Genomic DNA, 23,883 nt, shown 5'->3' on the forward strand with positions numbered 1-23,883 from the left:
AGTTTTATTTGAGGAGCACCCTCCCCAAACCTCCATGGGGAGGGTCTCTCCTGTCAGTTCAGGAAAACAGCACAAAATTCTTTGACCAAATGAATGTAATGAATTTTCATTCAATACCAAAATGTCTGACCCATGGGATCTCTTGGGATAGAGGTTCTTCTATGCGAGGTTCATCCATGCCAGTGGTTCTTATCTGGGGGTGATTCTACCCCACCCCAGGAGATACTCAGCAATGTCTGGAGACATTTTTGATTGTCATAATGGGGGAGAGTGCTACTGGAATCTAGTGGATAAAGGCCAGATATGTAGCTAATATCCTCCAGTGCACAGGGGAACCTCACCACCGAGAATTATACAGCCTGAAATTTCAGTAGTTCTGAGGACGAGAAACCCTGCTGAACACGGTCTCATAGTTCCTAGCTGAGCACCAGACCAACACTTATCACTTCACAGCAATTATTTGTTTAATTATCCAATTCTATAAAATTAGTGTTTGTTTAATGTGGCACTGTATCCTCAGTTCTTAATATGTTGGCACATCATAGTACCCAATGAAAGAGTGAACAAATGAAAGATGTGTATCTCAGCCCTAATATCTGGGGATCCACTGCAGTTCACATTTATTCATTCAACAGACTCATATGTGTGACCATTCTGTCCCAAGCCATGTTCTGGCCATGGAGATAGAATACACAGGTTCTGTCTCTGAAAAAGTCATAATCAAGTGAACTCAAGATTACTTAGGAAAAAAAAAAAAAAGATTACTTAGGGACACAAGTGAAGTAAGTCAGAAGGAGAAAGACAAACACCATATGATATCACTTATATGTGGAATCTAAAATATAACACTAATGAAACTATCTATGAAACAAACAGACTTACAGAGAAGAGACTTATGGTTGCCATGGGGGAGGGGTGAGTTGGGAATTTGGGGTTAGCAGATGCAAACTATCATATATAGAATGGATAAACAAGGTCCTACTGTATAGCACAGGGAACTGTATTTAATATTCTGTGACAAACCATAATGGAAAAGAATATGAAAATATATATATATATGTATAACTGAATCACTTTGCTATACAGTAGAAATTAACACAACATTGTAAATTAACTATACTTCAATAAAATAAATTTTTTTTTTAATATTACTTACGGGGACTTCCCTGGCGGTCCAGTGTTTAAGACTCTGCGCTTCCACTGCAGGGGGCATAGATTCGATCCCCGGTTGGGGAACTAAGATCCCACATGTGGCATGGCATGGCCAAAAAATATATATATTACTTAAGGACACAAAAAAGGCAGAGACACTATTATTAACAGGGTGCCATGGGAGTGCAGAGATGGGGCAAGTCAAGGAGTGCCTCCTGAAACTGTACTAGGCACTGAACATGACAAGAACAAGATAGATGAATGCCTGCTCTCATGGAGCTCCACCTCAATGGGCTCCTGAAGCAGAAATAGGAGTTTTCCTGGAAAAGAAAAGGGTGGAAGAGCATTCCAGGAAGCGGGAACTGCATAAGCACAAGCAGAAAAGCTCAGTTTAGGAGTTTCCTTATAAAATTCCTGTTTTCCCCCTCTACGGGGTGACTTTCCATTTGGAAGCCCTATAGTCCCCAACAGGTGGACCTGGTTTTGGTTGATTATGACAGTAGGTAGGGGCCCCCAGGCCACCATGCCTCTGTCCTAAAAGCTGAGAGTCTCCATCTGTCTTTTCTTCCTCTTGGTGGCTCCAGGCTATGCACCCCAGAGTTTATCTATCCAGAGCGAGTACCAGCTAAATTTCCACATCATCAACTGGAACCTCAGCAACCCAGACCCCACGTCCTTAGAGTACATTGCCCTGCTGAAGGACATCCAGGACAAGGTAGGGTCTCTCTCCCCTCTCCCATCTCTCCTTGCTCTGGGTGCCCCTCTCATTCCTCAGTCTGACTTACATCTGTTAAGTGATGGCTTCAACTCTTCACTTTACCCACATGTTCTGGGTTCTTTCAGATTCCAGGGGTCGTACCCTAGCTGCCTCCCCACATCTCAGATGGGCAAACTGAGGCTCAGAAAGGGGAGCACTGTGCCTAAGGTCACACAGTTGAGTTAAGGGCAGAGCCAGGATTGGAACCCAGGTCTCCCTTCCTTCAAGACCTATGTTTGTTCCTCCACTGGCTCCAGTGGCCCCCTCCAGCCCCAAGAGACCTCCATCTCACTCACTCTCCCTACCCTTTATTCCAGGTCACAAAACTGTACAGAGGCAGCCAGCTACAAGACATATTCCACTCCTGCCTGGTCACCAACTTGATGTAAGTTGAGATTGGAAGCATTGGCTGAGCTGGCGGCTTGAGGCTCTGACCCCCTGTTGGCACACCCTTGAACTGGAAGGTTCATTGACATGGTGCCCACTCTTCCACATGTCCCTGACAGCTAATCTTACCATCTCCTTCTGTATGTCTTTGGGGTGCAGGAAAAGGATTAACCTCATGGAGCCACCAACCCCTTGCACCCACCTCCTTCTTGGGAAATACAACTTTCAGCTAATAATAGTCCAATAATACCATTTACCGTGGCCAGGCTCCCTGCTGAGTACTTTCATGCAAGATCATCTCATTTAATTCTCATAACATCCCCCAGGAAGTGAATGCAATGCTCATCCCCAGTGTTCACATGGGAAGACTGAGGCTCAGAGAAGTGAACAGCCCAAGAGCTGTCAAAGTTGGGTTTGAACCCAGTTCTCTGAGGGATGGGTAGAGGAACTAGGACATCTATACTAGAGAGAGGGAGGATCATGGGACACGATGCTGACTTTGAATGTTACCAAACTTCAGTTCCTTTGTCTTTAAAATAGGGATAATTATAATAATAGCTTCCACCAGAGTGATGGGGAAGGAATGTGGAATTCACTTCTTAGAGGTGCACATTAGACATTCATTATTGTTACTGTTATTGCTTCTATTCCCAACCCCTAGAAGTCTTTCCCTTTTTGGTCAGGGTCTCTTCTCTTGCCGGGGGGAAGAGGCAGTCAGATACCCACAGTGCTTGTCCTTAGGTCTTTGGCTCTATAAAACAGTAACTCAGGAGACACTGCTGGTGTTGGGTGCTGGCTGAGTTCCCATGGTCTCTGTTCCTAGGTTGGATCCCATGTCGGTCAGCATCAAGGCATTATTCGCCTCCAATCTGGACTCCAGCGTGGTGAAGCAAGTGTTTCTAGGCAAGACCCTTAATGCCTCATCCTACTGGCTGGGTGCCACCTACCAGTTGACAGATGTGCATGTGACAGGTATGAGATAAAGTGGGGGAATAGGTTCATGGCTGGAAAAGATGGTTTTATGAAGAAGGATAGGGCTTCTGGGTAGCAGTGAAATGGAAAGAGGCTGCAGAGGAAAAAGGGGGGCTTTCTGAAGCCCATGTTGATGATTCATGGCAATGTGTCATCCAACAGGATGCAGGAAGAGAAAATGCAGCGACTGCAACCAAGGAAATGGTTATTTTACATGTCAGTTTTTCTAACCCAGAATGTAAAGGATCCTGTGTTTCCTTCTTAGGCTGCAGTTATGAGTCATGCATTGGTTGATTCATTCATTCATTCAATGTATACGCCATGAAGATAAATAGGCACTGATGATACATTGTGATAACCGCTATAACAGGGGAATTTCTAAAGTCTGTGGGAACCCCCAAAAGGGATACACAATTCTCTCTTGGTAAGTTTTCTAGAGGAAGTGATGAAGAAACTGAGATCTGAAGGAGAACAGGACCTAGTTGGGGGAAAGAGATGGGCAGCTGTGCTACATGTGTCTATAACCGAGAATATAGAAAGAACATGTCATTGGAGGAGGCTTTAAGAAGTTTGGTGTGGCTGAAGCATACACCTTGACATGAGACATGGGAAAGCTGTAGCTGAAGATGTGGGCAGGGACTTTCCTGGGCACTGGAATGGTTTGTGGAGGAACAGGACACACTCAGAATTCTACTTTAGAAAGCGCATCCTCTCGGTGTTAAAAGGACAATGATTGGGGATGGGGAGAAAGAACAGAGGCAGGAAGACACATTAGGAACCTAGGTCAGCAAAGGTGTGTGATAGATGCCCACTGAGATGGTCAGCACCTGCACCTGCCAACTGTGCCCCAGAGAAGCCCAAGCTCCTCTTCCCCACATCCTAGTGAACTCTCATAATGCTTGGTGGAGAGTTGGACAGGCAGACAGATGAGTGGATTCAAGGTGAACAGGCAGATGAACGGTCCTCTGTAGGCCACTTTTTTTTTTTAATTTTATTGAAGTACAGTTGATTTACAATGGTGTGTTAACCTCTTCTGTACAGCAAAATGACTCAGTTATACATATATATATTCTTTTTCATATTCTTTTCCATTACGGTTTGTCACAGGATATTGAATATAGTTCCCTGTGCTATACAGTAGGACCTTGTTTATCCATCCTATATATAATAGTTTGCCTTTGCTAATCCCAAACTCCCATTCCCTCCCTCCCACATCCCCCTCCCCCTTGGCAACCACAAATCTGTTCTCTATGTCTGTGAGTCTGGTTTTGCTTCATAGATATGTTGATTTGTATCGAATTTTAGATTCCACATATAAGTGATATCATACGGTATTTGTCTTTCTCTTTCTGACTTGCTTTGCTTAGTGTGATCATCTCTAGGTCCATCCATGTTGCTGCAAATGGCATTATTTCATTCTTTTTGAGTGTAGCCCACTTCTAAAAACCCAGCTCAGTCCACATTGCCAGGAATAAGTAGACTGGCTGCAATGACTTCTTTGTTAAAAACTTCATACTTTCTTTTTATTCTAGAAGTGGAGCCATCAATTCATCTACCAACAGACCAACCAACAATCAGTCCCAGCTTCCAGAACTTCCAGCTGAATTTCACTGTCACCAACTTAATCTATTCCCAGGACATAGCCCCAGGCACCCCCAAACACCAGCGGAACAAGAGAAATATTGAGGATGCGGTGAGAATGGGGTTGTTTGTCCACTCTGTTCCCATGTAGAGACTGACCTATGGACACTGGGTAGTCAGAGGGTGACTTTTTTTTTGGTGTGCACATTTATTTTTTTTTCAGTTTGGCAATCTGGACATTTTTTTTTTAACGTCTTTATTGGAGTATAATTGCTTTACAATGGTGTGTTAGTTTCTGCTTTATAACAAAGTGAATCAGCTATACATATATCCCCATATCTCCTCCCTCTTGCGTCTCCCTCCTACCCTCCCTATCCCACCCCTCTAGGTGGACACAAAGCATTGAGCTGATCTCCCTGTGCTATGCGGCTGCTTCCCACTAGCTATCTATTTTACATTTGGTAGTGTATATATGCTGGTCATTTTTAAAAATTGAAGTATAGTTGATTTACAATATCATGTTAGCTTTGGGTGTACAGCACAGCGATTCAGATATATATATATATCCTTCTTCAGATTCTCTTCCCTTAAAGGTTAATACAAAATATTGAGTATAGTTCCCTGTGCTATACAGTAGATCCTTGTTGGTTATCTGGAGGGTGACTTTTTTTTTTAACAATTCATGAAGACAGGTTCTTATTCCCATTTTACAAACTAAGAGACAGCCATAGAGGGGTTCACTTGCTAGCCCAAGTCATACCCTGGAACAGGACCTGGACTAGTGTTTTCTTTTTCATTTTCGTGTTGTTTTTTTTTTTTTTTTTGGCCACACCACTCAGCATGCGGGATCTCAGTTCCCCGACCAGGGATCAAACCCGTGCCCCCTACAGTGGAAGCACAGATTCTTAACCACTGGACCGACAAAAAAAAAAAAAAAATTGATGGGGAAGTGTGCTCTTTGATTAATTGGCATTCTCTGATGCCAATGGGCCATGGATGCTGACCAAGGAAATGTTGCCCTGTCTTTCAGCTCAACCAGCTCTTCCGAAACAGCAGCATCAAGAATTATTTTTCTGACTGTCAAGTTTCAGCATTCAGGTGAGTTCCAACTCAGGACACAATCACTATGGAGGTTTGTTCTGTCCTTTGAGAGTGTCCCACTGCCATAGTCTCTCAGTTCCTAGCTGTTATGGAGGAGAGCCCTAGGAATATAAAGCTGTTACCCAAACATCAGCTTGTTCCTGAACCAGTGAGTACAGCTGGCTAGAAACTCAGGAGAGCTTGTGTCAACCTAGGTAGACATGAAGGTGTCTGGTGCTGGGGGCCATGGAATATAGAGTGTAGCATTCATATCTTAAGAAATCGGCCACTGAAGGCAGAATTCATGGGAGCTGGGGGGTTAGAACCAGATGACTTAGAATCCAGCAGACTAACCGTGCTGTCCAACACTGTAGCCACTAGCCATAAGAGGCAATTAAAAACTTTTATACACCTCTTGGGATATGTTTAACATACCATAAAATTTACCTTTTTGATGTACATAATTTAGTGGTATATGTATATAGTGGTACAACTATCCCACTACCTAATGGAGGGAGGAACATTTTCATCACACCAAAAAGAAATCTTGTACCCACCCATTAGCAGTCACTCATTCTTCCCTCACCCCCACCCCCTAGCAAACAATTTACTTTCTCCCTCTGTAGATTTGCCTATTCAGGACAATAGGCATTCCATTTATATGAAATGTATATAAATGGAATCATACACTATGTGGTCTTTTGTGACTGATTTCTTTCACTTAGCATAATGTTCTCAGGATCATCCATGCTGTAACATATATCAGTCCTTCATTCCTTTTTAGGACTGAATAATATTCTGTTGGATGGCTGTACCACTTTTGTTTATCTGTACATCCACTGATAGACATTGGATTGTTTCCACTTTTTGGCTATTATGAATAATGCTGTTATGATCATTAATAGCCAAGTTTTTACGTGAACTTATGTTTTCAATGCTTTGGGGCATATAAATAGGAATGGGTATTGTAGGGTCATAGGGTAACTATGTTTAATTTTTGAGGAACTACTGAATTATTTTCTACAGAGGTTCCACCATTTTATATTCCCTTCAGCAATGTATAAAGGTTCCAAATTCTTCACATCCTCACCAATGATTAGTATTGTCCTTTTTCCCCCCACTATAGTCATCCTAGTGGGTGTGAAGTGGTAGCTCATTGTAGTTTTGATTTGCATTTCCCTAATGATTAGCGATGTTGAGCATTTCTTCATATATTTATTGGCCATTTTTATATCTTCTTTGGAGAATTGTTTATTCAAGCCCTTTACCCATTTTTAAAATTGATTTTTCTTTTTAATGTTGGGGTATAATAGTTCTTAATATAGTCTGGATACTAGACCCTTACAAGATACATGATTTGCAAATATTTTCTCCCATTTGAAAGGTTGGATTTTCATGTTCATAATAGTATCTTTTAAAGCACAACAGTTTTTCATTTTGGTGAAATCCAATTTATCTACTTTTTCCTTTGGATTCTTGTGCTTTTAGTACCATATCTAAGGAAGCAATGACTAATCCAAGGTTATGAAGATTTACTCTTATGTTTTCTTCCAAAGGTTATATAATTTTATCTCTCACATTTAGATCTTTAATTTATTTTCAGTTAATTTTTGTATATGCTGAGATAGGGGTCCAACTTCCTTCTTTTGCATGTGAATATCTAGTTGTCCCAGCTCTATTTGTTAAGTAGCCTATCCTTTCCCTGTTGTTTTGGAAACTTTGTTGAAAATCAGTTGTCCATAATTGCATGACTTTGTTTATAGACAGTAAATTTTATTTCATTGATCTGTATGTCTCTCTTTTTGCCAGTGGCAGTGTTTTGATTACTGTAGTTTAGTACTAAGTTTTGCAATTGGGAAGTGGCGCTGTCCAGCATTGTTCTTTTTCCATATTGGTTTGGTTATTCGAGTCCCTTGAAATTCCATATTAATTTTAGTATCAGCTATCAATTTCTGCAAAAGAGCCAGCTGGGATTTTGATAGGGATTGAATTTAATCTTTAGGTCAATTTGGGGAGTGCTAGCATCTTAATAACATTAAATCCCCAATTCATGAATATAGGATGCCTTTTCATTTATTTAGGTCTTTTTAAAAGTCTTTGAACAAAGTTTTATAGTTTTGAATATACAAATCTTACATTTCTTTTTTTAAATTTATTCCAAAGTGTTTTGTACATTGCTTGATGCTATTGTAAATGGAACTGCTTTCTTAACTTTATTTTCAGAATGTTAATAACTAGTGTATAGAAATACAATATAGATTTTTGCATATTGCTCTTATATCCTACAATCATGCTGAGCTAATAGGATTTAGTAGTGTGTGTGTGTGTCTTTCTTGGGATTTTTCTATATACAATATCATGTCATCTGCAAATAGAGAGTTTAACATCTTCTTTTCCAACCTAAATGCCTTTTATTTCTTTTTCTTTCCTAATTGGCCCCATAAGAACCTTCAGTATGATGTGAATAACATATAAGATGAGGGCAGACATACTTGTCTTGCCCTTGGTCTTAAGGGAAAAGTTTTCACTCTTCCACCATTAAGTATGATGTTAGGGGTAGTCTTTGCATGAATGTTCTTTATCAGGTTTGTAAAGTTTCTTTCTATTCCTAGTTTGTTGAGGTTTTTTTAATCATGAAATTATATTTTGTCAAATTCTTTTTTGTGTCTATTGAAAACGTGGGGAAAAAAAAGAAAACATGTGGTATTTGTCCTTTATTCTATTAATATGGTATGTTACATTGATCAATTTTTTTAGATATTAAGCCAACCTTTCAGCTAGAGGTAAGAGTTTAAGACCTTCTCAAGTCTTGCACAGCACTCTTGTGGTCTTCTAGATCCCCAGGAATACACTGGAGCTTTTCAAAGCCCCCTGTAGACCTCTCATTCCCCAATTTTTTCTTTTAAGTTATTAGCTCACCTCTTGCTTGCCTCAACTGGTATTGCTCCCTTGGGCAGATATAGTGGAAAACAATTACCACCGACTGTGGCAAGTGCCATGGGGTTAGGCTTTCCTCACTAAACAAGCTCTGAACTACCATATGACCCAGCAATTCCACTACTGGGCATATACCCTGAGAAAACCATAATTCAAAAAGAGACATGTACCACAATGTTCATTGCGGCACTATTTACAATAGCCAGAACATGGAAGCAACCTGAGTGCCCACTGACAGATGAATGGATAAAGAAGATATGGCACATATATACAATGGAATATTATTCAGCCATAAAAAGAAACAAAACTGAGTTATTTGTAGTGAGGTAGATGGACCTAGAGTCTGTCATACAGAGTGAAGTAAGTCAGAAAGAGAAAAACAAATACCGTACGCTAACACATATATATGAAATCTTAAAAAAAAAAAAAAGGTTCTAAAGAACCTAGGGGCAGAACAGGAATAAAGACGCAGATGTAGAGAATGGACTTGAGGATACAGGGAGGGGGAAGGGTAAGCTGGGACGAAGGGAGAGAGTTGCACTGACATATATACACTACCAAATGTAAAATAGATAGCTAGTGGGAAGCAGCTGCATCGCATGGGGAGATCAGCTCGGTGCTTTGTGACCACCTAGAGGGGTGTGATAGGGAGGGTGGGAAGGAGATGCAAGAGGGAGAGGATATGGGGATATACGCATACATATAGCTGATTCACTTTGTTATACAGCAGAAACTAACACAACATTGTAAAGCAATTATACTCCAATGAACAAACTCTGAGTCAAATAAAGACAAGCTGTGAAAATGAGGCTTTTTCAAGGAGCTGCCAGATAGGTCAAATAGTGACAATTCAATGGTGATGGGTCTTTTGGGGAGCTCTAACCCCATTATGGTTTTCAAAGTTACTGAGCCCCTTGTGAGAGCAGGATGAGAACTGCGCAAGTTATAACACCGTAACGTTTACTCCATTTACCAAGATTCAAACATTTTTTCTTAACTAAATGCTGCTTGAATTGTTGCAAGCCTTCGGTTAATTTCTAGACTTCTGAAAAAGTTGATTTTGACCATGTTTGCCAGTGTTCTCATTCTTTTCACGGATTTTCAGAAGTCCTTACTCCAACATTTCAAAATGTTCTCCCTGCAGCTACTTATTTATAAATTAATTCAATTAAATAAAATGAGACATTCGGTTGCTCACTCACACTAGCCATATTTTAAGTGTTCGATAACAACATGGGGCAAATAATGACTGTATTGGATAGTACAGACACAAATGTTTACATCATTGCAGAAAGTTCTCCTAGACAGGACTAGAACCAGGGAACCAGGAATCGGGGTAGAATTCCAGATACCCTTGTTCATCCCTTGTGTCCTTCCAGGTCTGAGCCCCCCAGCAACCACACTGGGGTAGATGCTCAGTGTAACTTCTCACCATTGGCTCAGAGACTGGACAGAGTTGCCATCTATGAGGAATTCCTGCAGCTGACCAAGAATGGTACCCAGCTGCAGAATTTTATCCTGGACAGGAATAGTGTCCTTGTGGATGGTAAGGCTCCCTGATCATTGGGGCAGAAGTGGGGGCTTCTAATTTCCTCACATGGGGACTTTCCTGGGAATCTGGAGACTTGGGGATGAGTCAGCACTGAACTTCCCCAGGCTGGCAGGAGGTGCATACTCCCACAGATTTTACCCACCACTGAGGGAGAGGAAAGGACATTCAGTGGGATATAGGAGACACTCGCCTTCTCCTAGACTGCACCATGCAATAGAACTTTCTTAGTGAAGGAAATGTTATATAACTGTGCTATCCAGTGCATAAGCCACATGAAGCTCTTATTTAAGCATGGCCATTGTGACTGGCTTTTATGGTTAATGATTTTTAATAGTACTGACTACCAGATTTTTAAAATTTCACTTAATTAAAATTAATTTTAATTTAAAAAGGCACTTGTTGAAGTCAGGAAGAGAAAAACAAATACCATATGCTAACACATATATATGGAATCTAAAAGAAAAATGGTTCTAATGAACCCAGGGGTAGGACCGGAATAAAGACGCAGACGTAGAGAATGGACTTGAGGACACGGGGAGGGGGAAGGGTAAGCTGGGACAAAGTGAGAGAGTAGCATTGACATATATACACTACCAAATGTGAAATAGATGGCTGGTGGGAAGCAGCTGCATAGCACAGGGAGATCAGCTCGATGCTTTGTGACCACCTAGAGGGGTGGGATAGGGAGGGTGGGAGGGAGACACAAGAGGGAGGGGATATGGAGATATATGTATACATATAGCTAATTCACTTTGTTATACAGCAGAAACTAACACAACATTTTAAAGCAATTTTACTCCAATGAAGATGTTAAAAACTTTTTTTTAATTTTTAAAAAAAATTTTTTAAGTAAAAAATTAATTAATTAATTAATCACAGCATATATTTTGTAAACCTGGTTTGAATGGAAGTAAGAATAAACCTCCAAGTGGATGTAGAAAAAAAAATGAAAAATTAAATAAAATAAAATAAATAAAATGGCACTTGTTCCTGCTCGTATCAGGCAGCACATCTTAAGAATTTGCCTGGGGTTGTACGAGCAGGGGGACCTGAAACCCTCTCCCGTTGCCCAATGGGTGCTATGTGTCCCTACCCTCATAGAGTTTGTGTTGCAGTTGGAAATAACAAGAATAGCCAATTTAAAATTATAAATTATTTTATGTGAACCAATCCATACTGGGGAGTGGTAATCAGAAGGCTTCCTGGAGGAAGTTACAGTATAGGTGAATCCTGGAAAATAAGCATTAAAAACTCAGTAAAGGAGAAGGGAGTGAATGTATTCATAGCCAGAGAAGAGAGTTTTGAGTGGGAATTTATAAATTTAAAGAGATGCCATGGTCTTGTCAACTGTGATGATCCATTCTCCCCTCCACTAGCATAAGATGGTCCAGCCCATCATCAGTCATCCATTCCCAGAGGTATGATTTGAAATATCACTCTTGTAGTGTGATAATGGCTTTGTTATTATGTAGCAAAATATCCTCATTTTCCAGTGATACAAACTAAAATGGAGTGAAACATCATTATGGCTACATGACTTTAATATTTAAATGGAATTACGGGATGATGCAAGGGTAGCAAGTGTTAATAATTTATACATTGGGTATGATACTGTTTTAACTGGATAAATTATATATTGTTATTTCTAGGTGATGCACGTTTATAATGTGGTTCTATTTTTCTGTGTATTTGAAAAGTTTTATTTAAAAAAGTAAAACACACTCACATGCATTCTCCATTTCATTCACTTTCAGGGTATTCTCCCAACAGAAACAATGTCTTGACTGAGAATTCGGGTAAGCCTCAAAGACGCTCCAGGCCAGGATGGGGAGGGAATATTTTGATTATCTGCCTCACTAAAGGGAACCATGTACCCAGGGTATTGGATGATGATGAATGTTGGCCAACCCACGCTAAGGACTTTGAGGCACAGTAGGGGGAATCAGGAGCCCTAGGGGAACGATAGGAGGTGGCTCACACAAGCACTTGTCTCCCCAGACCTCCCCTTCTGGGCCATCATCCTCATCTGTCTGGCAGGACTCCTGGGGCTCATCATATGCCTGATCTGCTGTTTCCTGATAAGCAAGGAAGTGTTGTTGTCTTCTTACTATCAGGTTGTAAGAGCCCTTTATATATTACAAATACCTGTCTTCTGCTGGGGATATGTTTTGCAAATATTTTCTCCTAGTCTGCGTGTAGTTTGCCTTTTCCTTTTCTTAATAACATTAGTCATTAGGGAAATGTAAATGAAAGTCATAATGAGATACCACTACACATGAGAATGGCTAAAATTAAAAAGATGATAACAAGTGTTGGTGAAGATATGAAGCAACTGGAACTCGCATATAGTGCTGGTAAAACATAACATGGACACATCTTTAAAAGTTACATTGGGGGTAGTAGATGCAAACTATTACATATAGAATGGCTAAACAAGGTCCTACTGTATAGCACAGGGAACTATATCTAATATCCTGAGATGAAACCATAATAGAAAAGAATATAAAAGAATGTATATATGTGTATAACTGAGTCACTTTGCGGTACAGCAGAAATTAACACAACATTGTAAACCAACTATAGTTCAATTAAAAAACAAATTTTAAAAGAAGTTACTTACATCTATGCAACAATCCAGTCCTAAGAATTTATCCAAGAGAAATGAAAACATATGTCTATACAAAGACTTGTACACAGATGTTCATAATAATATTTGTACTAGCCAAAGACTAAAAACAACCCAGAAGTCCATCAACAGGGGAAGGGATAAACAAACTGTGGTATATCCACACAACTCAATACTATTTAGCAATAATAGTATTATTAACACATGCAATGTGTTAATAATAGGATTATTAACACATGCAATGATTAATCTCAAAATAATTATGCTGAATGAAAGAAGTCAGATGAAAAAGAGTACTTACTGTATGATTCCATTTATAAACAAACTCTTGAAAATACTAGCTAATCTCTGAGGCCAGAAATCAGATCAGTGGCTGTCTGGGAATAAGAATGTGTTTGTAAATAGCAGGGGAGGAGGAACTGCAAAAGAACATGAGGACAATTGGGGGGATAATGAGCATTCCTCATTTCGATTGTGGGGATGGTTCAATAAGTTTATAATCCAAACTTATCAAATCATTCACTTTAAATGTATGCAGTTTACTGTATGTCAGTTATACATCAGTTAAGCTGGGGTTGGGGGGAGGAAAACAGAAGATATTAAGGGGATATCAGAGAGAAAATGGTAGAAAAAAAAAGTTAAAAGGAAGAGAGAAGAAGAGAAAGAGGTGAAAGAGGGAGAAAAGAGAGGAAAAGGGCTGGGAGAGAAAATTAAGAGAAAAAGAGAAAAAAGGAAGAGAGACACACAGGAACATCAGGTCTCTGTGGCTGTGGCCATGTCCCTCCCCTGTAGCCCCCGATACTTGGCAATGACTGGTCCATTCTGATGCCCTCTGCTCACCCTCACAGGTCACTGTTTCCAGGCAGAAGGAGGAGGAAGACTGCGAGGCTCAGCAACAACGCCTGGGCTATTACCTGCCACGCGTGGACCTGAGGAAGCTGCAGTGACATCTGCTTGAGTCCCCTTTACCCAGTCAGGTTCCAAAGGAGCTTGGCCAGAACAGAAATAAACCACATTGGTCAGACACAACCTCTGGGTCTTTCCTGACTTGGCCCCTACCTGGTTCACACTGTACTGAGATAAAAGTTTTCCCCTTCATTATGTCCTAAAGACAACTGCAACTTCTGTCTTATGGTTTCACACCATATCATCCCTCAGGGACACCAGGATTGGTGAAACAGGCACAGACATTGTCAATGAACAAAATCAACATCCCACTTAAGTGTGAGGTCTGCCTACCTAGTCACCCACTACACACGTCTCTCCTCGACTCCTGCACAGCCATCACCCCATCTCTATTCCTCCATATTCTGCACCCCCTTCCCTGAAGCCCTGACAGTCTCAAGTTCCCCTTGAACTACTTCGTTCTCTGATGTTCAGATTCACCAGGACGTCCAGAAAATCTGCCTTGGTGACTCCTTTCCCTCATCACAGGTCCTCCAAGGTGGGAAACACACCAAGAAGGAATGAGTGGGTCTGACATGACTCTGCAATCAGCCTTGGGACTTGGGAGCTGAAATGACTAGGTATCTGGGAAGACTGAATCCCTGAGTAATACCAAACTCTAGAGAGAGAGGGTCTGCTTTGGATTTAAAGATTAATAAAACTCGGGGGAAAGGTCTGAGAGGAAAAAAAAGATAGTCTTTTTTTCATTTTTTTTTGCACTGAATCTAACCAAACAGTTAAAGCAGAAACTCCCTAACAGGCAGTGCGAAGCATCCCAGGCATGAAACAAATACTACAGATGCTCTATTATTGTTTAACACCTCGCTCTCAGAAACTATAAATCCTTCAGACAAAAGTAAGTCATGATAAAGAGGATTTGAATAATACAACATGCTTGATGAGGCAAACAGGCAAATAAATCCCAACAAGCAGTGACTTATTGTTAGATTAATGATGCGGAAAACAGTCTCTTTTGATATCATGATACCCCAAATGGCATGTCAATTTTCATGAATCAAATTTTCAACACACAAAAATCTTTAAAAATGAGGAAAAGTTTGGTATCTCATTATATGCAACTCTGAATTAGCATGCAACAACACAAAAATAGAGACCTAGTAGCAGATACCTTATGTGAGAACATAATTATAACAGCTCTTTAATGCAATATTATTTTGGAATCTACTAGGTATTATACAAAAAAGGATAATCTATTGTGAAAAGGTAGGTTTTATTCTGTGATTGTAAGGGCAAAAAAACTAAATAATCCCATAACTTTGATAACTCTCTATTGACTTTAAAATACAAATCAATAACATACATAGAGAGGAAAATGAATAACAACATGAAGAGGAAAGATCTCTTCTTCTCACCAGAAACCAAATCACTCCCCTCAAAAAGATCACTGTCTAGGGAATTCCCTGGCAGTCCAGTGGTTAGGACTCGGCGCTTTCACTGCCACGGGCCCGGGTTTGATCCCTCATCAGGGAACTAAGATCCCTCAAGCTGAGGGGCCAGCAAAAAACAAACAAACAAACATAAATAGATCACTGTCTATATTTTCTATGCCACGCAAAAGAATTTAATGAAAGAAAAGTATTGGTTTATTTTCAAGTTTCAAGAGCTCAAAGCAAGAAAAACTTACAGATACTGCAGAGAGTCATTAATAAAGTGCTGTGGTGTACCATTTCATCTGCACCATTTTCTCTTTTTTTTTCCATAGTGTTTGTCAGGACATCCTTCTTAGCCCCTCACTTTTTCTGCCTTGATAGCTAGCCTGTCTGCAATCAATGCTATCCTCAGTCTCTCTCTTGCCATCTTCACTTTCCTGTTTCCTGATATCTTCCTCAGTCACCGGAAATTGTTTGCAGAGGAGCTGTGAGATACCCAGACCAGCTCCTGGAATCATCTCTGCCAAATCTGAAGACTGGGCAGGGGTGGGCCTGGGGCTGGAGTTCAGACCACCTGTGAGAACTCCTGGCAGAGATTCACCTGTGCAACTAGTTGCACGTTTTTGCAAGGCTTTGGCAAGATCCAAAGTACTTAAGGGTTCTCTGGTTCCACTGAAGGCCTGGAATCCATGCAGTCTCTTCTGCCAGAGCACTTGCTGGGGCTTGTCCAAGGTTTCCTCCCATTGACGGCATCTGATCTCATTGCCAGGATAGGATGTGATTCTAGTAACCAGCCTCTTGAATATGTACAGACATTCTCAAAGGGATGGAGGTGCTTAAGCCACACTTTGCATTGGTTTCTACAATCACGTTGCCTCCTCTGTGAAGTCTTGACCATCATGCTTCTTTTCTTCTTATCCTATAAAATTAATCATGAAATTGTACAGGACAAAATAGTTCTAACGTCTTATTCCTAAGGAGAAACAAATATTATTAAATATATATATATATATTTTTAACATCTTTATTGGAGTATAATTGCTTTACAATGTTGTGTTAGTTTCTGCTTTATAACAAAGTGAATCAGCTATACATATACATATATCCCCACATCTCCTCCCTCTTGGGTCTCCCTCCCACCCTCCCTATCCCACCCCTCTAGTTGGTCACAAAGCACTGAGCTGATCTCCCTGTGCTATGCGGCTGCTTCCCACTAGCTATCTATTTTACATTTGGTAGTGTATATAAGTCAATGCTAGTCTCTCACTTCGTCTCAGCTTACCCTTCGCCCTCCCCATGTCCTTATATATATATTTTTAAGTGCCAATGGAGCCATTGCCCGGGCATTAAAAACTTATCCACAACACTGCCATTTTCAGGAAAGATCCAACAGTTGATGTGATTCCCTTTTTTGGAACCTTCACTGATGGGTTGTTGCTTTACTTTAAGCATGATAACCCTAAGAAAACGTCCAACGGAATCACCATTCTGAAGCATATTTCACACTTCTGGTACCCTGTAAAAACGTTTGCATTGCACTGGAAAGCAGCATCTGGAGTAGATCTATTTCCTCTTCTAGTTCATTTTCAAGCCCTATTATCAAAAATCTCTTCTCTAGACGGAGAATGCTACTCTTGGTATGGATTTTACAGGCGTTCTTCCCTCAAATTCAGATTTCTCACAAAGACGTTTGTAACAACAGCTGGTCACTGCTATGATCAATGACATTCACTTTCCATTTGAGGGCAAAGGAGGGAGACAGAGATGAGGGAGTGAAAAAGACAGCTGGCTTCCCCAGCCCCCAGAGCTGCTAGACAGTGCTGCTCTGTTCTTCCCTACTGCTGCCTGCACATTGGTCGTTTCTTTCAACTTTCGCTACGGTGTTAAGCATAAAAGAAAATCCAAATCTGTTAGGTATTGCAGGCTCTCTGTTACATGTCTTTACCCACATTTATCTTGCTCTGTTTTTCCACAACCAGGAGACTATAAACACAGAGCTTATTACTAAACTTTAAAGATTATTAAACACAGGAACTAGATCTACATTTCCAAAAGGAGACTGATATTTCTTCAAAGTCCCAGACCAGGGCTGAGTGTGGTACATCATTAACAGTCAATGATGATAGTCAAATATATATATTTGACCCAGTTTGGCTGCTTCTGTAGTGGATACTTTATGGGGTGACACCAGCCAACGTGTGACCAGAGGATGAATGCAGCCAAACAGGTTTAATTAATTAGATCAGAGACACAAAGGGCTATTCCCTCCTTTGATAACAAATAAAGCAGCTGTAAGCGCCTACAATAGCAGGCGAGAAACAAAGGCAGCAAAACAGAACCATAATTGATCCTTCTCCTAGCTGGCCTGTGATTTACTTGTAACCTGGGAAGTGGCAGCTGGAGCCGGAGGGAGCAGGAGACTCAGCTAGAAGCCAGCTCCAGAAGATGAATTGCTTGGGGATGGGGAGGAGGGAGGTAGCAAAGTCTCTGTTTTGTAGCCCAAATTTACTCAACTATTTGTTACACATCATAGAAGGCTGCTAGGTTTTAGTCTGCTGCTCCCAGACCTGGTTCTGATTTCACCAGCTTTGCACCCTAGGAGTCCCATAAGATAAACCACCCCCTACTCCCGGATCCCACAGACAGCTCCACGGGGGTAACGCCACCACAAACCGGCTCTGGCCTTAGTACAGGGTATCCTCCAAGCCCAGGCTGGGAGCGGAAGCGGGTAGGAGGCAATGGCAGGCGACGGTACTCCGACTTTTCTCCACCCCCGCGCGCGTTAGAAGCGTCGATTTTTGGATCCAGGTCTAGCAGGGATTAATTGTCAGGCAAGTCAACAGTTTACCCCACTTCAGAAAGAACGAAAGACTGAGCGGGCGGACAGGAATCTCCCCCTGCCAAAGGGCTCCTACCTGCTCCCTCTTCCTCCTCCGTCCAAGATAACACGCTCAAGCCAAAGCCTGCGCATTTCGCCATACAGCGATCACAAGGTGGTGGAGGAGAGAGTGAGGGAAGGGAGGGGGCAGCAGGTGCTGCAAACAGCTTCGCCTCACAGCTCCGCACTCAGCGCGCGCATCAGTGCACCACCGCCTCTCGGTCCTCCTCCTCCCGGCCTGGCGCAGGGGGGCGTCAGCGAGGCGGCGAAGTCTGCGTGGCGTTGTGTTCGCCCTCCTCCAGCTCCGCGGGGTGCAGGTGCTTGGCGAGCTCCTGCAGCGCCGCTGCACGCCCGAAGTGGTCGTTGTGCCGCTTCTCCATAATCAGGTCCTCCAGGCTCTGTAACTCGAGCGCGTGGTTGCGCTGGGCAAAGAGCTGGATCTGCACCCCGTAGGGCTGCTGGCCGAAGCGCGGCTCGTCGCCGATCTTGAACCCGCGCTGGCCTAGGCGGCATCAATCGGGTGAAGCTCTCGGAGTGGCGTCTGCTCAGCTCGCGCTGCACTCCGTGGCGCTGAGGCTCCGCGGCTCGTAGCTGTAGATGGTTCACCACGCGGCTCGCGTCGGGTGGGAGGCTGTTGCTCACCTCCAGCCCATGCAAATGCACCACCTGGAAATTGCCCACGTATACAGTCCTGTGCAGGTACTGCGCCTGCCACACGAACTCCCCCAGGTCGAACTCCCCCAGGTCGCCAGGTCGGCATTTTTGAGCAGGTTCTCGGGCGTGTAGGTGCTCACCGCCACGGAGCCCGCGCAAAGCTTTTCTGGTAGATGCACTCGTGGTGGTAGAACTCGGAGCGCCCCACCTCGCGCAGCCGCGGGTCAGAGGTCCACGGCGGGGGCAGCGGCTGCGCGTCACTGCAGTTGGGCAAACGGCCGCCGCCATCCGGCTTCTGGGGCAGCGGCTGCGGCTCCACGGCCTCATCATCATCGGAGAAGATGTAGGAGATTCCGATGTGGGGCCCGTCGGGTCGGCTGTGGGAACTTCCTAATAACTTAGGCGGGTCATTTTCTCCGCATGGTTTCCCATCACATTGCGGACGCAAGTTCACACCGCCGAGAGAGGAGAAAGCGGAACCGCCACTAGGGTCATTGGCACAGGTCTCCGGACAGGGACTGAGACCACCCGGGAGAGGTGGAGGCTGTGGGGAATTTTGGGGAGGGGGGCGCTGCACCCTGAGACTTCTAGGGCAGTTTGCAAGTGTGGGCTCCGCAGTTCCTCTCCTGGCGTGGTGGCAGCGAGGCTGGGCAGGGGGAAGGGACACACGTCTTGCCCTTACAGCTGCATCGCGCCTCAAGGCTTGAAGGTAGGAGGGCGATGCCTGTTCACACCCATCCCTTCCCTCCTGCTGGGGCTGCTGCGCCCCCTCAACCTGCTCTCGGGGAGGTGGGGCTCCAGAAGGAGAAGGAAGCGGCCTTGCTGCCTGCCATCGGCAGCTCCCACTCAGCCCTGTGAGCAACAAGCACCAGATCAGGAGAGCTGGGATTGTACTAGATCCTGCTCCCGGCTTCCCCAGGGGAAGTAATACAGACTGTTAATACAGGAAAGTCTGTTGTTCCTCAGCTAACAAACTGCCTAGAAGGTAACAATTGTATAACTTTCCCCCTCAACCAGACTCAAAATGTACTTTCAAAGCCAAAGCCTTTTTCACTGCGGGCACTCCTGGCCCTCCTCTTGCACATGTGCCTGAGGGGCTGGGAGTTCTTGGGTGAGCTCCAGACCTCCATCCTCCTGGTAGTTCATGGTGATGCCACTGACTGTCCCCTGTTGTTGCAGGCAAAGATGAATCAACTCTTCAACTAAATGAGGCCTGCAGGATGGGTACCCTCCAGGAAGAGACAGTGTAGAAGCCTGTGAAATCCATGGTACCTACCAGGGAGAAATGTCTCCTACGTGGCCACATTGCTGTCCACCTACCCCACTTGCAACACCGCCCAACAGGTACTGGACCAGTGGCTCACTAGGTGAGCGTGGCCCCCTCCTCAGCACAGTGGTGACTCTGCCCACTGCTAGCTGTGTGTGTTTGAGAATGTGACCAAACCTCTCTGAGCCTCAGTTTGCTCCAAGAAGTAGGGTGGTAGAGGATAAACCCATAGAGTCCTCCTTGTAGGGACTACTGGATCAGCTATGGCAGGTGCCTGTCTGGTGCCTGGCTCTGCAGAAAGGGCCGCTGGACGTGCTGGGGTTGTTCCTGGTTATTATTTTCCCCTCCTCCATGAAAGGCCATCTGCCACACCGCACTGGTCTGGGGCCTTCCTGAGTTTAGAAAAGCACATGGAAAGCAACCTGCTATTCCAATGCAAAGGAGGTTTGAGATGCCATCTTGCTGATCCTGGTCCTTGTCCTTGGTGTGGCCAGAGTAGGGATCTCTGTGGGCAGGATGAGAGGCCCCAGGCCCACTCAGATACCTGGGATGGTTCTGGTTGAAGTTCATTCATTCCACAGTATATATTAAGCATCTACTACATGCAGGCACTTTCTGAGACACTTAACATAACTCAGTGAATGAAGCAGACACAATACCTGGGCCTCAATATAGCAGAAGAGTCACAGTCATACTAGACATCATTTGCAGGTCCTGCCCATTGTACATCACATGTGATGCCCTCATCTAGATCTGCAAGCACCCTCCCATATTCTAACTGGGATGATGAACCACAGGACCAACTAAAAACCTGAGTGGTGTTTGGGCCCAGAAGAAGGGCCTCCTGTCCCCACAAAACAGATGGGGAGAGTATAGGGGCTGTGTGTAGGGAGTGACTGGCAGAACCTTGGATCTCACACAATCTTTTGATTTCCCTGGGAGGGCTGAGGTCTGGAAGCTTCTGCTTTGGAACAGGAGGAAAGAGAACTGTATATGGGGTCCCAGGTCCCTTGAGAATCAAAGGGGAGGATGGGTTGAGCATCCCCTGAAATAACCATCCCCACCACAGTCCCATCTTCATCTACCTGGCCCCCTCCACATCCACCACTCCTGACACCCACCATCAGGCCCAGGACAGGAGACGTGGGAGAAATGTGCTCACGGGTCTGCCTCAATCCTCAGTCCTGACTCCCAGATGCATGGAGGACTGAGGTGGGAATGCATATTTGGTCAACAAGCACAACAAGAAAGGCCTCAAAAGATTCAGGCCAATGTTTCCAAGACAATGAAAATTAATCTGTACAGAGGCCAACAAGGTGCTCATTAAGCCCAAAGTAGTCAAATACAAGATATTAAAAAGTGCCAGCCCTAAATTAGACAGTCTCACCCATATCATCCACCCCAGTCTCTGGAAGTATGTTGTTTTTCTTTTCCCATGTAGTCAAGAGTACTACACTTTGGCAATCACAGACCATGAGTGAGGCCAAGGTCAAAGCCAAGGCCAAGGTCCCAAAAAGTTCCCCCAAAGACTCCAGGAAAAAAGCTTTTGTCTATCAACTTTGAGGATCAAAAATGGTACAAAACTTGGACTACTGCCCGCCTGGGCAGGTATCTCCCTATGCAATTTATAGAAATACAATATAAATTCCATCCCCCACCCGCCACTTACCACAAAAGAGAGATAATCATATAGTTTTTACCCTGAAATATGTTAATACAATAAATTATGTTAATATTTAACTGTCCTTGCCATTATGGAATAAACTCTACTGGATCATGATGTATGTCTTTTAAATACACAGCTGGATTTATTTTGCTAATATTTTATTCAGAATGTTTGCTTCTCTAATCATGTGTTACAGTGGGCTAATGTTTACAATAGCAAAAAAAATGAAAACAAACAACATCCATCAGATGGAGAACAACAGAATAAATTATGGTGTAGTGTACTATGGAATGTTACTCAGCTTTTTCTTAATTTTGAGAGGTCCATTGACTAACCCAAAGAGATAGCCATGATATACTCTTAAATGAATATAGCAAGTTACAAAAAGTCTATATATGTGTGTATGTATGCTTATATATTTTTGAGCAAAGAGAAAGATGTCGAAAAATACTCAAAGTGTTGGTTAATGTTGGCTACCCCAAGGAGTACAGTGGAGAAGGGAGAGACCTGAGAGGGGAGGAATATATTAACTTTTTCTTTATTCACCCCTGGTTTGTTTAGTGATTGCAAGCAGAGTATTTCTTTTGTAATTTTTTTTTAACAAAGGTAGGATGGTGGTGGGGGTAGGAAACCCCAGTTATCTATTAAAAGTGATGTCAATTAACATCTGTTGAGAACGAATAAATAGCTACAATTAATACACCCAAAAACGAAAATAGAATAAAATTATCAAAAGCAAGAAGAAGAATCATTATGAAGTTCCTTTACCTGAAAATACAAAGCAATCAATCTGGAACCAAAGTTACATAGACGTGGTCTTTCCCAAGTGCATTAAGCAAGACATCTTCAGGAAGAACTAGTTTTTCATTTACAACTAGCACAAAATTATCAGTTCATGGATATGAGGACAACCAAGGATAAAACAAAGAGAAAATGAGTCAAGTCCATTTAAAGGAAAATATTTAAGGAATAATTGTACCCATCATACATACACAGATTAGCTGAAAAAGGCAAGATATTACAGAAATCATTGAAGCTTGGGGGGAAAAATGACATTCTGAATAGTCAGCTTGTCATCTACACTAAAGAAAGAGGGGCAAATTTTTTCCCAGTGTGTTATTTTATATTTTACACCGTAAATAGACAAGTCCTTTTTACTAAGTAGATCACAAAGGAAAACCAACCACCTTGACCGATCGCCACATATGAAAAAATTTCAAATGAAAACTTACAAAAAGCTATCAACATGGAGCATGGGGCCGGGTGGGGGGGGGAGCGATAAAGTTCTCACACTCAGAAAGTTGCAGTTACTCACAAAAGTGAGAAATGTTTGTAAAACTTGAAAATATTTACATAATCGAATTTTTAAAATTTGCCAAAGGGCTCATTGTCTCTAGAAAAGCTGTGGTTTGCTATTTCACCGAGGAGATTAAAATTTAATTTTTGTCAACTCTGTGGTGGTTAAAGGAGAATAGTACAGAAAGAAATGCGTACTAGGAGTCAGCCCAACAGAATTTTTCTCCTAAAAGTTTTTGAGTAAGTTTACGGTTATTCAAGTACTCTTTCTCTCAGCTCTTATCAAATCCTTCATAAAAGAAAACTTCAGGACACAAAATAAATCAGTAGCCGAATCGCCATGGGCTCCGTTGGCTGCCCACTTCGCCGTCTCCCGCTCGCCCCGTCCCTCTCCCTGGAGCTCAGGCGCTGGAGACGAACGCCCGCCCTTCACGAAGCCACCTTTCCCGCCCGGCTCGCCAGTCTCTTACCTGCCGCTCCGAGGTGCTCTTGGCACGTGGGGGTCAAGCCCCAGGCCCCGGGGTCTCCTGTCAGGCCGGCGCCGCCCGCCATTCCCCGAGCATCTCGCCGCGCTTCGCTGCCTGCGGTGAAACTGCGCCCGGCAAAGCGCGGCGGCCCTCTCCTGTCAGCGGCCGCCTCACAGACGCCAGCTCTCCACTTCAGCTCTTCGTCAGCTCTCAGCCCTGAAGTAAGCGCTCAGCTGGGAGGCGAACGCGGCTGGGGGCGGGGCCGCGCGGAGCAT

General features: G+C 43.2%; 2 protein-coding genes, 1 long non-coding RNA gene and 1 pseudogene across 4 annotated transcripts in view; 1 reads left to right on the top strand and 3 right to left on the bottom strand.

Annotated features, from left to right (window-relative positions):
• Nucleotides 1-14,073, top strand: part of MUC16 (mucin 16, cell surface associated) — a 143,198-nt gene extending 129,125 nt beyond the window's left edge. The window contains exons 22-30 of the mRNA XM_082380461.1: nucleotides 1,737-1,867; nucleotides 2,227-2,294; nucleotides 3,120-3,268; nucleotides 4,801-4,961; nucleotides 5,880-5,947; nucleotides 10,246-10,412; nucleotides 12,173-12,214; nucleotides 12,417-12,532; nucleotides 13,893-14,073. Of these exons, the coding sequence (XP_082236587.1) occupies nucleotides 1,737-1,867; nucleotides 2,227-2,294; nucleotides 3,120-3,268; nucleotides 4,801-4,961; nucleotides 5,880-5,947; nucleotides 10,246-10,412; nucleotides 12,173-12,214; nucleotides 12,417-12,532; nucleotides 13,893-13,991 (1,001 nt within the window). The 3' untranslated portion in view covers nucleotides 13,992-14,073. The remainder of the gene's footprint in view (nucleotides 1-1,736; nucleotides 1,868-2,226; nucleotides 2,295-3,119; nucleotides 3,269-4,800; nucleotides 4,962-5,879; nucleotides 5,948-10,245; nucleotides 10,413-12,172; nucleotides 12,215-12,416; nucleotides 12,533-13,892) is intronic.
• A 1,497-nt stretch (nucleotides 14,074-15,570) lies between these two features.
• MBD3L1 (methyl-CpG binding domain protein 3 like 1) lies at nucleotides 15,571-16,293 on the bottom strand. The gene is given in 4 exon segments (XM_082383103.1): nucleotides 15,571-15,817; nucleotides 15,819-16,190; nucleotides 16,192-16,224; nucleotides 16,226-16,293. Coding segments are annotated over 4 exon segments (546 nt in total). The 5' UTR covers nucleotides 16,282-16,293; the 3' UTR covers nucleotides 15,571-15,732.
• A 2,068-nt stretch (nucleotides 16,294-18,361) lies between these two features.
• LOC309624710 (protein LRATD2 pseudogene) lies at nucleotides 18,362-19,344 on the bottom strand (annotated as a pseudogene). Its single transcript has one exon. The product of its transcript is annotated as a protein LRATD2 pseudogene (transcript).
• A 3,021-nt stretch (nucleotides 19,345-22,365) lies between these two features.
• Nucleotides 22,366-23,697, bottom strand: LOC309624718. The gene is made up of 2 exons (XR_014242093.1): nucleotides 23,612-23,697; nucleotides 22,366-22,719 (listed from the first exon to the last, which is right to left on the bottom strand). It is a non-coding gene; the product is annotated as an uncharacterized lncRNA (long non-coding RNA).
• Nucleotides 23,698-23,883: the final 186 nt, after the last annotated feature.

The sequence above is a fragment of the Balaenoptera borealis genome (genome assembly GCF_965194805.1).
Source record: "Balaenoptera borealis genome assembly, chromosome: 2".
Taxonomy (NCBI): Eukaryota; Metazoa; Chordata; class Mammalia; order Artiodactyla; family Balaenopteridae; genus Balaenoptera; species Balaenoptera borealis.